Raw genomic sequence first — 13,937 nt, forward strand, 5'->3', positions numbered from 1 at the left:
TGCTCTGAAGCCTTCTACCACCATCCTTGTTAAACTTCTGCCTAATGTAATAGCCTGCTTTAAGGAAAAAAATGTAATAACCTAGACAAAATGTGCCATAATCATCTAAGGCCTGGAACATATTGCGCTTGGGGGTTAGCAAGCCAAGACAAAGTTAATAAGGGCAGCCAGGAAAGGAAAATTCACAGAATTAAGGACAGGGCAGTCTCACTATTCCACTGCACTCAATTCAAGTCTTGCTAAGACAAGTATTTACAGTAACTTCTTCACCTAAGCGCAAAAGGAATTTATTGCTTAGACAAATCCTTATTTAAAATATCTACTGTAATGCAGGCTGATTGAGAGACCATCTAGTTCTAATATGGCAGAGCTCGATACATGTTAGCTCCTCTTTTGAGCAGCACTGTGCAAGTGGGCAGCGTGCTGGTACAGCTAGGGTGCTCGCAGCATCACCAGTGTTTGCAGCTGGCTCCTAATAAGTGTGCCACAGTCGCTGCAGTATGGGTATGACTTTAATGTATGACTTAATTCTTCAGCATGTTGCCTAACTGAGCGTGCCACACAAGAATCTTGGCTGAACGCAAAAAAAAAAAAAAAAAAAAAAAAAAAAAAAAAAAACCAACACAGACCAAAATGAGCATCTCACGTATTCCATGTTTGCATCAAGTTACAGTTTAGGAACAATTAGCGTTGTTCCCTACAGCAATGAAAATTTAACTCACCTTGCACTGCAAGACAGGTGGGACATCCTGGGGTGAGTCTGAAAACCAAAATTTACACATCCCCAGATGCAGCCTCCAGGAGTATAATTAAAAAAATAGTGGAAGTAACAAACAAGGGCTACCCGCCACAGCGAGCTATTTTTAAAGCACGGATTTTAGCACCGAAGCCTGTTCAATACTCTGACTCATACTCACTACAGAGGTGGAAAAGCTCTGTGCCATCTTAGTAATTTAATTGTCATCAATGCTTGCAGCCCTCCAGGGAACACGACTTTTTCTTTCCTTTTTTTAAACCTGTTTTTGCAATTGCCATTTAAAAATGGAAAACCTGGCTGAGCAGCTTTACCAAACGTTGGCATTTTGCCCCAACGACTGGGCACTGATCACCAGCAATGATTTTCTCCTTTGTGATCTGCTGGTAATCTCTATAATGCCGATGGTAGAAAAGAACCCAATTTTGATTACTGGTACTAACACTGGCAGTTTTGGAGAGTAGCAGAGTAACCCACTACATTTACATCCTGTGTTAGCACACAGGCAGATGAATGCATGTGGTGCCACTAACATGGATCATTCTGCTTTCTTACTCACGCTGAAGTGAGTTTTGCTGTCTTTTTGATGAAAAGATGGTATAGCTGGTGTTACAAAGAAGTCCAAAATAACTTTTATTAAGAAACCAGGAAGGCACAACTGTGTTTGCTTTCAGTGGACAACCTGAATTAGCAGGAAATTTAATTCTTCCTTTGGCTACTGTGAACAGAATCTGAGTTTGCAGAGATTTTTTGTAACGACTAGAAGTTTCTCCACTGCTGGATTCAGCAACAGTTGCCTTCTCTTCCAGAGCAGGACTAAATAGACTCAGCATACACTTAAGACAGTCACATCTTTAAGCAGATGGAAGTCAACCAGGGCTTTCTGTTCCTGCTTAGTGCTTGTTAAAATATTCAGTTAACGCATCTATGAGCTCCTGCTTCTTCCCCCCACTCCTCAGCCCATAAAACCTGCAGGCGTCCTTCAGAGCAGGTACAGTGAGCTTGCCTAGAGTGCCAGCCTGCACATAACTCCTCAGCGAATCTTCCGAGACTTCTATCTTGGGCTTCTTGTCAGCTTGATCATCATAGGCTAGAAAGACAAATTTTATACCACCAAGATTAAAAAAGAATATTAAATAGAAAGACATCAGCATTTTTTAGACACACCACAGTTAGCGGCCATTAGCATGACACTTTAATGGCTATCTACACACTCATTCTACATTTCTTTCTAAAAGGTGCCACTCACTACATAAACGATGCAGCATTTCATTGATAGGAGCTCAAACGCAAGAACAAAACTTTGTGTTCACACAGGGAATTCAGCTGGCACTCCTTCTTTATGCAGTTTCACAGGTTCCCATACTATGTATGTACTTGGGCATTACTTAGACACGAAGTCCTAAAGACGCCCATCTTGGGCTTGCAAAACTCTTCCATGAGTAAAAGTCTGTTTCCTCACCCAAAACACAGACTAAAAGCATTAACAATTTTACTTCTCTGTTGTAAAACCCAAAGTTATAAAAAAATATGGATATATTATAACAATTTACCCACATTCCTTCTTACACCACTTGGTTTTCACTATGCAGTTTCTCATTACAGCAGCTATCTAGCTGGATACCAAAGTATCCTGTGCTAAGAATCACTGAAAACACAGAAGCCTCAACTAAAGAAAAGAAAACAGACACCATGCTGTGTGTCTGCACTGTCATTACTTGCCTTGTTTCCGCTTTGCAGCCTTCCCATCAGGGTTGTAGTCAGGAGGATAAACCAGCTGCTTGAATTCCTCCACCAGGTTGCCCAGCCTGCGGCTCATCTCTTCAGACTTTGGCACTAGGAAAAGAAAAAGATTTGCCCTTTTAAAAACAGAGCAAATACAGGAGTCTAAACAAGCACAACACAAGACACCATCTTGCTTCTGTAAAAACTAGCATGGAAACATCTTGCAAGCATGCAAAGAGCTATGTTATGAAAATCACAAGTGGGAAATTCACAGCTCTTGCTAATATCAAAGATTTGTATTATACATGTGCAGTAGTGTCAGACATATCCCTGAACAGTAAATATAGACACAGAACAAAGTTTACATGGTAGAAGTGATACAGATCTCCTAGCTGGTGCCACCTTTACCTAGGTCTAACCTTGGACAATAACTGCAGTTTACTACCTAAGGTTACAAGCAGTTGGTTGCAGAACAGGTTGTTTCTGTCATATATTTGTACAGTACCTAGCACAGGGACCTAGATTATTTGCTAGGTACCACTTCAGAAGAAACAAATAGCTGCTCTAACACTATTCCTAGTATACAACAAGATTTAAAACAACAAAAGAAACAAACAAAAAAACATCCCCTTCAAAAGTAGGTTTCTACCCTTCGAGATATTCTTATATATAAATCGTCACAGCCACAAGGTGGCATCACTGCCTCCTAGCAGAATAATTTGGTAAGAAATGCTGCCAATTTATCAGGCCAAGATATTAATTAGATTCTTGAAGACAGAAAGAATTTTTAAAGAAGAATTCTTGAAGACACGTCCAAAACTCTACATCTTGGAACAGCACATGTCTAAAACATTCTTCTAGAAGACTTTTTTTTTTGTTTTTTGTAGCACCAGACTTTTTTTTTGGTTTTGTAGCACCAGATCTCTGACTTCAAAGAGACGACATCAAGAGCCCTTTATCCGACTGCCCATCACATCCATCAGTAATTCTCACTTGTCAAATCCTCAGCTTGTTCTGGTTCCACCATATCCAACGCCAAAGCCTCCAGATTCCTGAAGTGCTGCTGCAAAACCGGGTTCTCAAAGCTGTCGGTCCTGTCAAGAATCCCCCAAAATTTCAGTTCATGCTGCTGAGAAGCCAGATAAGATATGTAAGATCTCCAACCAACCTATTATTTCAAAGTAAAACCTCCCTCCTTCCTGCACATCAATCCATCTCACTGGAAAAACTGTTCTTCCTCTTCAATTTATCTGCTGAGTGACCATCCCTGTCACGTATCCACAATGTTAAAAGCTGTGTGAGAGGAACAGGCAGAAGCATCTTGCATTGACTCCACCTATGCTACTTTCTACAAATAAAAAATTGTCCCCTAAGAGCACTTCATGAATTTTGTCCTAGCTATGATGAAAACGGCCTATTCTCTGACATAAGCTCATCCAGATCTGATTTGTGATAGATTGGCACAACCAGAACAAAATGTGGAACCTCTGCAACCAATTACAACAGCCCAGAGAACCAGAGCAATACTATAAAGAATTCCCAAACATGCTACATGCAGCACATAATGCCTGGGCATTTCAGAACGATTAAGAATAAAGTTTGTACAAGGCTTTTGCAAAGGGAAGCAATTTGTTTAGGCAAGTCATCATCTCACTTTTTTTTGATGTACACAAGCAAACATTTTACATTTGGGAAGCAAGGTGCTCCCCAACCCCAAGGTACAGAGTGTGGAATGTTTTACAGCCAATGTATTTGTAACTACGTCTTTCTAAACTTTTCTAAACTATTTGTAACTACGTCTTTCTAAAACATTTACTGTAGACCTGTTAAAGAATGCCAGAAAGCGCTGGAACAGGCTGCCCAGAGAGGTTGTGGAGTCTCCTTCTCTGGAGATACTCAAAACCCGCCTGGATGCCATCCTGCGCAATGTGCTCTAGGTGATCCTGCTAAGCAGGGGGGGGTTGGAGTCGATGATCTTCAGAGGTCCCTTTTAACCTTGGCAATTCTATGATTAAATTAGTAGGTATGAAGAAACATCCCAATTATATCTATTTAGTGAACACATGCACCAAAATCTCATTGTGTGGAAACCGCAGCTGAAAAATACGTACAACAGAGCAAGCAATAGTGTTGTGCGTTCTTCCCTATGTGTACCCCACACACTATTTATCTGCACGTACCTGTATTTGAACCGGAGTTTTTGAATGATTTCTTTCATTTTGTTCACCTGTTCTTGACTGGCTGGCACCTTTTCTGTATAATCAACATTCCTCTTATCATCTGCATACGGTAGGAAAATGACGTGGAAACCTACACAGAACAAGGACAGTGAGAGAACAATTACGCAGAACAACGTCCTCAAAAACATGCTTTATGGGAAAGACCAAGGTAGTAAATAGGTAGGTCTGATGACTCCCCAGACTTGCTAGCTATTTTGTTTTAAGTAGCAGCAATTCTTCATACCTAATATGACAATCAATCCCAATCTCAATGTAAATACCTATCACCACTATTGGCTTTTTGAGAAAGAATGTCACTAAACGGATAGCTAAAAGCTGAAAAACTCGTGACCTGTTTAAGTGGAAGATCACAGTAACTTGTTCACCTTCCCCATCTTTCACTAAATATGAGCTTGAAAAAGGCTTGCTTGCAAATTTGGTTAATGACTAGATGTTATTTCTGAAACGCTTTACATTGTACAAAAGCAATGTTATTCCCCTACTTTACATTCTGCCAGTAGAGGATTTTCCAGTTAAAGAAGGGAGAAAATGCAAAAGAGCAAGAATCTGCCTGCGGTCCCTAATCATTCCCCACTCAGCTGATAAGGTGCAAGGTTCTATATGTGAAATATATTAACATTTTACAACATAACCAAGGATGCAATAAAATTCAGGGAAAGACATGTTCATCTAGCTAACAAACAGACAAAAGGGCTTTTATCTTTTAGCTCAGTTACTTAAATCTGCTAAAAAGGGGTAGGAGGCAGGGAAAATACTGTAGCCATGTTACACCCGAGCAAGCAGAGGTGCGACTTAAGCTTTAATATCAGATGCACCATCAGATGCTTGCTTACAATGACAAAACTGAAGAAAAATGATGTCAGAATATTTTCACACAACGCAGGAAGCTATTGTACTGAGCCCATCCCACAGAGTAGGGAAAGAAAGCATCTCTTCCCGTACCTGGAGGAGATATCTGCACTTTCTGTTCATCCAGCTCTTCCTCCTGGGGAAGCAGGGCCACAAAGCGAGGGGGAGTGTTCTGGCGGATGGTGTACCTGCACAGCGCCATCACCTCTCTCTCCAAGCACTTTATCAATAAGGCATTAAACAGAGTTGTACTCCCTGGAAAGCAAAGACTGCATAGGTCAGATTGACAGATTTGCTCCTTTGTTCAGGAACGTAACCCTAGATATTACAGATTGATCATCTGTGACTTCTTTAAAACGCCTGCAGTATTTCCAGAGGTAAAAAGCAACTTTTGGAAAGGAGAAACCTCTAAAATGACCTTCATATTGTCCCTCATGAGCAGAGCTGAGAGAGTTCTGAGCAAAGAACTGAAAACACTAACACCCAAGAAATGAAGTAAGGTTGAAAACTGGAAGATGTCTACAAAGCCTACCTCTGGTCGGGTGGGATACAGGAACAGCAGCACATCACAGGACGTTTTCAGAAGTAACGAATTAAGAATTCACACTGCAATATTCCCCCTTGAGACCTAACCACATATGTTCGCTTTGTATTTCACCAGATAAGAGTGGTTACAAAAAAACTGGCATACAAGTAACGTGTTTCATTCGGGAAACTGCTAAGCTGGAGAAGCTACCATAAAGGTTCTTCCTCAGTCAGACAATGCAAGGTGGTAACTCAGCCCTCATTACCCACTGGCACATGGAGGAGCTGGACCTTTTCCTTCACAAATGCAGCTTGGGATGGATTAATTTTGTATTTCTACATGAATTAACTTCCAAAGATAGATAAAAAAGGAGAAAACACAATCTTAAGCATCCTCTCCTTCTCTCTTCCCAAGCCAATAATGTGTTAATTCAACCACACTTCCCAAGTCTTGTGTTTACACTTGTAGCTGATATGGACTTGAAAACTGCAGTTATCCTCACTTTTCTTGTTTTGCTTTTTTACCACATTTGCCTTCTTGTCATGTCCTAGAATCCTTCACTTCCATGAATGATAAAACCAAGTATTTTGGGGCTACATGTGCTTAGTATGATCAGCTGCTTTGCATGAATGAAACACAAAGCCCAATCAGCTCTTCTGCTATTGAAGAAGAAAATTAACTGCAACTGAGAGAGGCAGTAACAGTTATTTCTATATGGTTCAACATTAACAATTTAAGTTCGATGAAGATTTCACACTCAGTGATCACCACCCAAACAGGCTATGAATCAGCTGATTACCCTAATGCAAGGTGATGGATCTTCTCTTGCCTTCCTTGCTTACCACTTATTAGGGACTCCTCAGGATAGATGAACTGGGCAGGCTTGATATGGTGGTGCTGTTTTAGCATTGAAAGTGGTTTGAAGCCAATGAGAAACAAGCCTGGAGAACCGAATCGTTTTAGTTCTTCTGTTTCCTCTTTCTCCAGCACAATCTGGCGGTTTCCATACACCTAAATTAGAGAGAGACAGAGAGGAACATGTAGAAATGATGACAGCAGAAGAAAACTTGAAGGAGAGAGGTGAAGAAGAAGATGCAATTGCTGTCTTCCACTACTGAAAAGGGGGTTTTAGACAATACAGAGCAAATTCTCCTGATTAGTGCACACTGAAATGGCATGTCACAGTCCACAACCATTGTCCCAATGGAAATTCAGACTGGTCATTAGCAAAACGCACTTTCCCAAGCCACTGGCTAAAACCTGGAACAGAAAGGCTGTCACATCTCAGCCCTGCAGTTACTCAGAGCAGGCCCAAACAAGCCCAGAATGACCTGATGCAGTTTCCCAAGTTTTGTTCTGGGATGGACCAGACACTTCCAGAGGTCCTCTCAGATCCCTGGCTCTAAACTTGCTTCAGCAGATGCATGTCAGCTACCCCTGGCAGAACCAACGTTTTTGAAGCATCATTCGTATTCCACGAAAATTAAAATGCATTGTAGTGCACCTGCAGAAGGTAGACATGTAAAGGCTTGAAATAAAATACAGAAGATAAGCAAAAAGCCAAGCATCAAGACATTTGTGTCCAATATAAATAAAACTAATAATTAAACAACTTCATGAGCTTTTGGAATGGAAGGAAACACAAAGTGCACTTGTGACAATTCCCCTAGCAACTGGCTACCCCACTTTGAAGTAAGGCTGTGCCTGAGCAGAACGTGACAATCATTCAGTCCACATCAGCCAAGCTATCAAGCAGGAAGACAAAGCAAAGAACAAATTAATAAATAGATAGATAAACTAAGCTAATATGCTTTTTTTTTTTTTCTCTTTGGAGGAGAGTTCTAAAAACCCTCTGTGATCCACACTCATATGTTTAATGAAGTAGTCAAAATAAGTTCCTAATGAATCAAACGCTATCACCAGCAGTGACAGCACAAGGCCATGCAAGGTCAGATGCTGCCAACCCAGCTCTGCCTTACAGAAGGAAATGAGCTGTGTTCCCGGGCGCACTGCTAGCAGCAGCTATGCTCTCCCTCGAGAGTCGTGCCAGAGAAACAGCCCACTCTCTCTCTGCATAACTTACAAAGTGACCGCACCATCCCCAGGGGCATACAGATGTAAATATTTCTGCATCTCATCTTGAAAGTGAAATACAAAACAAAAGCAGCAAAGGCTTAACATTTTCCCCCACCTCTCCATCCAGCAATCACAGTGACAGGAAGAAGCAGACACATAATACATTACCTGAGCCCTTTTTGTATCACTAGGCAGAAGCAAGCTGCCTGTTTTTCCATTAAACACCCTCGTTTTTGTTTTAACGGGTTCGTTAGTTTCCCGATACAGCTTCACTGGGTATGGCTTGTAAGCTTTTTGAATAAGATTGTAAACACCAACAGAAAGAGACAGATCTTTGTTCAAATAGAGATTTAACCTGTGTAAAAAAGCAGATACAGGCTTGAGACTTCTGAACCATCAATTTTTAAAACAAACAAATAAACAAACACCAGTAATTTCCCAGATAATTTTCCCCGGCCTCCTCTCCCCACCCTAAATCACACGTGTAACTGGAAGCATATTATCACTTTCTCCCTAATTTCACTTGTGTAAAAACATTCTTGCAACGCTGTCACTTCTGGTCATAAAAATTATTTAAACACAGTTCAACTACCAAATTTCTTCCACCTTTTATCACTCGGAAGGGCAGCTACCCTCAGGTAGAGCACAGGACAAGTTCATGGTTGGGCAAATTCACTTGCGCTTAATGCAATATGACCTCTGAATTCACACAACCGTTCAAGCAGAAAGCAAAACTCCCCCAAAGAAATCCATCAAGACAACCAATACCATGATTTAAAATATATATAAAGCTAAGAGAAAAACTCAGAAGGAAAAGTTTAAAATTGAAGGTAATCTTAAAGTTCTGAGCGCAGGACAGTGAATTACTGTGAACATTACTTGCTCTCCTCTCAAAAATATCATTGGTACAGGATTCTTCCTTTTTGGGTATTAGAAAACTTGAGTCACATTCCCAGAAGAGAAAAACAAAGTTGCATGCAGGAGCAAGAATGCTGGTAACAACAGCTCAAGTGGGGACTTTTTTTAATATATTTAAAAAAAACATGAGGCTGTAGAGTTCATTCACTTACTGTGCACCCACCCCACATCATTCTGCCATCAATTTACTCAATAAAATCAACTGTTATGAAGGAGGTGGTTCCAAAAATACTTTCCATCTGCTTTGTCAAGTTCCCTTTAGTCTCTCTGTAAGCATCTCTAACCTTTCAGTAGATCAGGAATATCAAGGCTGTGTGAATCCATACCAAGTGCCTAGACACACTGGCCACACGTAACTATTTAATTACTGACCAAAATACCTATCAGTCACATTGAGATTAATTTTTTCTAAGTTAACACGGATAAGCAAAGCCTCATTTCTATCAGATTGCACTATAAACTGAACATTTTAGACCACAAGTTGACGATTTTTGGGTAGATATTTTACTTAGGCAATGATGTCATTTTTTCAGCATGATACTTTCTGGCCAACCTGAACACAGGAGACATCACTTGGTGGAAAAGAGGAGGCCTAGATTCACTCTTCACTCTTATCCACCAAGGACAAATACCCTTGGAAGCCAAGGAAGAAACACCAATCTCAGGCTTAGGAATTAAGATTGAGGAATCAAAGTAGCGATGCTTTTAGAGACCAATCTTTCCAGAAGAGGTAGGTGAGATGCAGTCTGAAAATAAAATCCAGTTGCTTCCACTGAATGACACACCCTAACAAGACACACACCTGACTAAAGCCCTTTTCCTTGTCTCCTTTGCTCGTACTTTCTTCATGAGATCTTCCAATTTCCCTGACTCGTCAGGCTGGATCCCAAGGTCCTCATCGTCTGCTACGTTTATAATGTCCCTGTAGAACAAAGAGATATCGAACCCTCCTGGCTTCTTCAAGTGCAGCAAGTCCAGGATAATACCTAGAAGGAAAGTAAAAGACAGGAGGATCACTGAAACTGCTTTGCTCTTACACTGGCCTGTTCCACAACTCTCAGATTTCTGTCATTGACAGAGAAAGATCCGAATTGCCCCATCTGCACCAGATGTGCAAGTTGCTAGAGAAAAAGGCAAAACACCTTCTTCATCTTCAGTCAAAGCAATGTCGCACGCAAAAGGTTCCTTCCTTAATTGAGAATTGCATCAACATGGTGCATGGAACAGCTCTGCTAAGCTCCTTTAAAACCTAATCTTCCTTCAGGCATAGAGGGAAGCAATCAGCTCAGAAATTCCCCCTTCCCAGTTATAAGAGCTGATGGATTAAGGTTGCCTCAGAGCTTCTAGATCTAGCACGTATGCTGAACTCCAAAAACAATGCTTATCTGAGCTGCATAGTTGAACTAACGAAGCACCTGCTCTCCAGTCTCTGGGCCCAGGTTGCTGATCTTCTGCTAATTAAGAATGCAATCATTAATCTTCCTTTTGTGTTGGCTTAGTGCTATTTCTCCCTTGCTAGTGTTACTGTTCCCTTCCTGGAAAAAGAGGCAGAACAATGAAGTAAAACAGTTTGATTTCCACGGCCCTTTCTAATTCTGATTTATGGTATGAGGGTAGATAGAGACCCTAGGAAAAAGTGTTTGTTGTTGGATACCAGGTTGGATAATGGATTTTCTAATTTAGATTGGAAATCAAACTTTCTAATTTAGAAAGCACCAGAAAGATTCCTTTTTCCATCAGGAACCTGCAATGCATTTAACATCTGCTGCAAGGAGCCATCACGTCACTTTTATCGCCTCAAATTCCAGGCCTACGCCGAAGGGGAGCACACTGACCCGTGTCTCTCAGATCACCAGCTCTGGTCCTGGCCAGCTTGGCTTTGGCACTGTCGTTGGCATGAGGGTTATCCTCATTGGTGAAAAGCATGATCCGTTTGTGGCTCAGCCGGACTCGGACATCGCTGAACAGATTGGAGCAGGCCCAGAGCGCTTCGCCCAGTGAGTAGTCAGCGTTGTGGCCAAAGGTCTTGCGGAAAAGCGCCTGTCCTTCTTCTCCCCTGTACTGGTCCAGCTCTAGGACACGCTTCGCCCCTAAGGGAAATGAGTATTAGAAATACTGAAACAAGTACCACAAACTCTTCCAAATAAGTGCTGACGGTTCCCTGCAGCTGACACGTGAGTAACGCCCCCAACAGCTCTGTAGTGATGCCCTTCCAACCCCTACCCGAGAAAACTGTTTGAGATAGCTCAACTTCTTCAATAATGTAAGCTGGTTATCAGCTGAAAGAACCCGCAAGAGGAGGCAAAGTGCCCTGGCACCAACGTGGGGCACCTTCTGTTGGGAGAAACATGCAGCAATCAAAGCATCACACACCCTGAACTGAAAGGACAAGTTCTCAGCAGAAAATGCACCAATTGTACCCACTTCAGAGGAACGGCAGACTTCAATGCCACCAGCGAACGGAGAAGAGACTGAAATGCATCCTGTCCCCACAGCACTTTGGGAAGGATAAGAACGCCTCCTGCTCCTTTGCCCCACATGCCCGATAGCATCAGCCTAGAGGTGAGATTCAGCCCGCAGATCACCACATGGAGCAGAGCACCATTCCAGTCAGGTACCGATGGGCTTTTTAAAGACCTGGGGATTACTCCGGCCCAAGTACGACTCCTTTCTCCAGTCATCTAAAAGAAGTTCCTCTGTCTTCTCCCACAACTCTACAAAGGGAGACAAGCTTCCATTTTCTACCTACTGCATTCTGCAGAGCTTCTTCCTTTGTCCTTCACTCAAATTCCATAGCACTCTTGAAATCTCATCTGAAAACATCCTTTTTTTTCCCCCATTTTCATCCTCAGCTTTCATTTAATTGATACCATAAGTTTTCATAACAACTACATAATAACTAATAATAGCATGTCTTTTCCATGTGGCTCTCCAGTGGCAGTAAATGTACGGTTTTCTCCCTTTTTTAGCAACATCCACCTTTCATCCGCACTCTTTATCGGCATGATGAAGATACTGCCCCTAACGAAGGCAAAAAGGGCAAGCAGGGAAGGAGAAGGAAAAATGATGAGCTTGAATTGTAAGGCACTTTCTTCCAAAGAAAGGAGAAGAACCTTGGGCAGTCCTGTCAGGTCCCACTTGCAATTAATTCTGAAAGTAGGACAAGGCACAGTTCTTACAGGAAAACCCATGCGTTATTAAAGCACGACAGCAAAAGCACTAAACTGCACCTCCCAGTTAAGAAAATGAAAAACCTCCCCGGAGATAATGACGGTTATTAAAAGCTAGTAGACAGAGTTCCCCTACAACACTCTCAGCTGTCTGATAACCTGTAGCCCCAAGCATGCATTCATCGCACTGCTTCTAGGTTTTCCAATTCAACAACTGGCACTCTTGTTAACAAGTGCATGCAAGGTAATCCGAACAAAACGGAAGCGCTAAAATCGAGAACTGCAAAACTTCCTATGAAAATTAGAGACAACGCACCCTAAGCAGGTAACAAATCGGACAACCTGTTCTAGCTGACCCTATCTGAGCAGGCAGGCTGGGCAAGATTACCTCCAGAAGTCCCTTCCAACCTCAGCCATTCTGTGATATTCTCCACCAGCTGTAACTTGCAGCTCCTTATAATGTCCACATATTATTCTGAAGTGTGGCCAGCACATGACAGGCTCTCAGGAGTTCTTTTGAGATCCTCTTAGCTTTAACAGATGCAAATGAATGACCACAGTAAAACAGAAAAAAAAAGACACAGGAAGGAGATCTGAACAAACTATAACAGAAAAGGCTAAGCTCCCGTTAAGTTTCTAAGCTTCCACTAAATTTCTAAATCCACCCTCCCAAAACGCATCTCACTACCAAGAACCTTTCTGTTCACCCGTCAGCTCTGTGTTCAGAGAGGCCAGTTACTGACAGTACTACACAAATTTATTTTTTTTAATCTCTGCCCTCTACATGAACGTTCCTATCTCTCTGTTGCCTTTACCTGGATTGTCCAGATCCTGGAGCACGTAGACGTGCTTGAAGTCGGCGGAGTTCTTGTTCGTCTGGGTGCCGTAGAACACGACGCTCAGCAGGTCCCTGTCGCTGCTAATAATTTTGCTGGTGTACACGTTCCGGATGCACTGGAAAGAATGCACAGGGGTCAAAACGTGAACATTTGTCGCAGTGTTGGTGGAAATGCTTTTTGTCTTTGGTGGTTAGCAGTTCCTATGAGTTGTGGAGGACAGAAGAACCACAATGAATGCTTTAAGCTACGTTTTGCCAGGAGAAACGCGTTCAAGGCGTTGCTTTTCGGGATGTTTTGTGTTTTTCTGGGGGGGAAAGCGTTATTATTTTTCATTACCGTTCTCTTTTAACAGGGATATGAAGGAAATACATCTTTTTTTATGCCAATATCACTCGGAGCCCTCCAAGCGCGGGGCAGCTGCCCGGCCTCACCTGCATGGTCATGTCGAAGGGCGTCGCGGCCTCCTGGTCGTGGCAGGGCTGGAACATGGCCCGGGAGGCATCGACCAGGAAGATGAGGCTGTCCCGGCCCGAGAACCCGGAGCCCCCTGCGGGAAAAGGGGAGGGAAACGCGTGGCAGAAGGGCTCCCCGCCGCCCCCCCGGGGGCAGAGCGAGACCCCGGCCGGCGGGGAGCCTCACCGGGCGGCTCCGGGCCCTCCTCATGGCCGTCGCCTTCCTCCCGCTCCTCGTCGTCGTCGCCGTGCGGCTGTGCGCGGTAGTAGGCCCCCCACTGCGACATGGCGGCCGCGCCCTGAGGAGGGGGCAAGATGGAGGCGGCGCCCGCTCCGCCGGCCCCAGCTGCCACTCACCGCGCCTCCGCCCAATGAGGAGAGAGGATGC

General features: G+C 42.9%; 1 protein-coding gene across 1 annotated transcript; it reads right to left on the bottom strand.

Moving 5' to 3' along the window:
- Nucleotides 1-673: 673 nt before the first annotated feature.
- On the bottom strand, nt 674-13,882 carry XRCC6 (X-ray repair cross complementing 6). Its single transcript, XM_084287275.1, has 12 exons — nt 13,737-13,882; nt 13,529-13,644; nt 13,074-13,212; nt 10,924-11,178; nt 9,891-10,074; nt 8,339-8,525; nt 6,937-7,105; nt 5,662-5,823; nt 4,660-4,789; nt 3,473-3,573; nt 2,477-2,590; nt 674-1,844 (listed from the first exon to the last, which is right to left on the bottom strand). Exons 1-12 carry the CDS (start codon nt 13,834-13,836, stop codon nt 1,648-1,650), a joined length of 1,854 nt encoding a protein of 617 aa, XP_084143401.1. The 5' UTR covers nt 13,837-13,882; the 3' UTR covers nt 674-1,647.
- Nucleotides 13,883-13,937: the final 55 nt, after the last annotated feature.

The sequence above is a fragment of the Netta rufina genome (assembly GCF_964035555.1).
Source record: "Netta rufina genome assembly, chromosome: 1".
NCBI lineage: Eukaryota > Metazoa > Chordata > Aves > Anseriformes > Anatidae > Netta > Netta rufina.

Bases quoted from the DNA above. Each gene is read 5' to 3' on its own strand.
- XRCC6 (XM_084287275.1), bottom strand. From the start codon at position 13,836: ATGTCGCAGTGGGGGGCCTACTACCGCGCACAGCCGCACGGCGACGAC. The intron at 5,824-6,936 runs GTAAGCAAGGAA...TTTGCTTTCCAG, and splicing joins TGAGGAGTCCCTAATAAGTG to GGAGTACAACTCTGTTTAAT. The intron at 4,790-5,661 runs GTACGGGAAGAG...TGTTCTGTGTAG, and splicing joins AGTGCAGATATCTCCTCCAG to GTTTCCACGTCATTTTCCTA.